The 1,730-nt window shown below is 39.9% G+C and overlaps 1 protein-coding gene across 1 annotated transcript in view; it reads left to right on the forward strand.

Annotated features, from left to right (window-relative positions):
* LOC106534643 (histone-binding protein N1/N2) overlaps nt 1-1,730 on the forward strand; it is a gene marked incomplete at its 3' end in the record, with an annotated part of 19,987 nt that overhangs the window by 4,870 nt on the left and 13,387 nt on the right. The window contains 3 exon segments of the mRNA XM_014031343.1: nt 941-1,021; nt 1,100-1,206; nt 1,291-1,551. Of these exon segments, the coding sequence (XP_013886797.1) occupies nt 941-1,021; nt 1,100-1,206; nt 1,291-1,551 (449 nt within the window).

The following is a 1,730-nucleotide window of genomic DNA, read 5'->3' on the forward strand; positions in this document are numbered from 1 at the left end:
AGTCATCTACAAGCTTTGCAAGTGGGAAAACCTGAAAAATCAACAGTGTATCAAATACTTGTTCTCCCCACTGTACCTGTGTGAGTCTGCTTTCTCTCACATGAAAATCATCAAGTCCAAGAACAATGTAGCAGAGTTGATGCAATCATGGATCAGTCAGCAGCAGCAGCATCTGATCAATATGTGATACATGACAGGATGTAACATTTTCTACAAATAGGTAAAATTAATCACTGCAATACAATAACTGTCTGTTTTTGTCACTTTTACAGTGGATTGTATCAACTCTGTTACATACAGAAGGGAAGCTTCACCAAAGTGAAACATAAARCTGTGGATCTGTGTTTGATTACTCTGCCTGGCTTTCTCAAGGACCAGGATGTGACACAAAATCTGAAGTTTGGAACTGAAAGTGAAAGTAGTCAAACTGAATTTTTAATAAACCAAAACACAGTTTCAAAGCAAATTAATTCAGATACAAAACTTTAAGTTTATTTTCAAACCAATGCATTCAATTTCAAATTATGCACATTCAGATTCAATCTTAGCAATTCAAATTCAACTCCTGCTGGCACAAGATTCATCCCATAACTTGTGGGCTGCCTGATAATCATATATTGGGATTTTGTGTTGTGTCGACCTGAGTCGAGCCCATGGGAAAAGGCTAATAAATCTCATGCTGTATGGAACATGAAACCCTGCACACAGTTGTTTTGATTTCAGGAAGCTCTGCTGATAAAACCCCTTGAAGAGCAGCTTTAAGCTGAAGGGCCCATGACTAGTTCTTTGATCTAAAATTAGATTTTCTCACAAAGCAGATTTGAGCAACCTTTGCAGTAATTTTCCATCTTGCATCATTCAAAGCATGTTTCTGCTGCCATTAAAATCTGCAAACTGCTGCTTTAACTCTGATGTTCTGATGGCCCGACTTTCTTTTCAGAGCTAAGAAGTACGGCGACACGGCGGACGAGTGTGGAGAGGCTTTCTTCTGGTGCGGCAAAGCGCTGCTGGATCTGGCTCGGTACGGTCAGGACCTTCTCATCGAGCTGGAAATTAAAACCAGAAGTCTGGGTCTTATGTTACCAACTGTCGTTTTTAGGATGGAGAACTCGGTTCTTGGAAACGCCTTGGAAGGAGTCCCTGAGGAAGATGAGGATGAAGAGAAACCCAAAGATTCTAACGTTGAGAGCACAAAAAGCATCGATGGTGAGAAATGTCATATTTTACCAACAGTTTCCATCAGTCTTTGGAAATCTCATAACTATTTTTCTTTTTCTTTTTTTCCTGCAGAGAAGACCAGAGACGAGCTGAGGGTTCAGGTCTATGACGCCATGGCAGAGAAGACCGAAGAGAAGCAGAGGGACGAAGCTCAGGAGGAGAAAACTGAAAGCTCTGAGGCTGCGGACGATCAAAAACCAGAAAAGGTAGAAGATGAAGAAAACTGCAGAGAGGGTGAGAAGAAACCAGAAACTGAAGAGAGAGAAAACAAAACTGAGCCTGAAGAGGAAACTCCTGAAGATGATGAATCTGCTGACAAGGAGGAAAAAGAAGGTAAATTATTTTATTTATATTCATCTACAAGTTTTTTTCAGTTGGCTAATTTAGATCTAAGTTTATTTATTTTATAAAAAAAATAATGAATTCTTTATGCCGTATTTTTCGGACTATAAGCCGCGACTTTTTTCCTGAACTTTGAACCATGCGGCTTATAGACCGGTGCGGCTTATACG

This window comes from Austrofundulus limnaeus, unplaced genomic scaffold, assembly GCF_001266775.1.
Source record: "Austrofundulus limnaeus strain Quisiro unplaced genomic scaffold, Austrofundulus_limnaeus-1.0 Scaffold1232, whole genome shotgun sequence".
Classification (NCBI taxonomy): domain Eukaryota; kingdom Metazoa; phylum Chordata; class Actinopteri; order Cyprinodontiformes; family Rivulidae; genus Austrofundulus; species Austrofundulus limnaeus.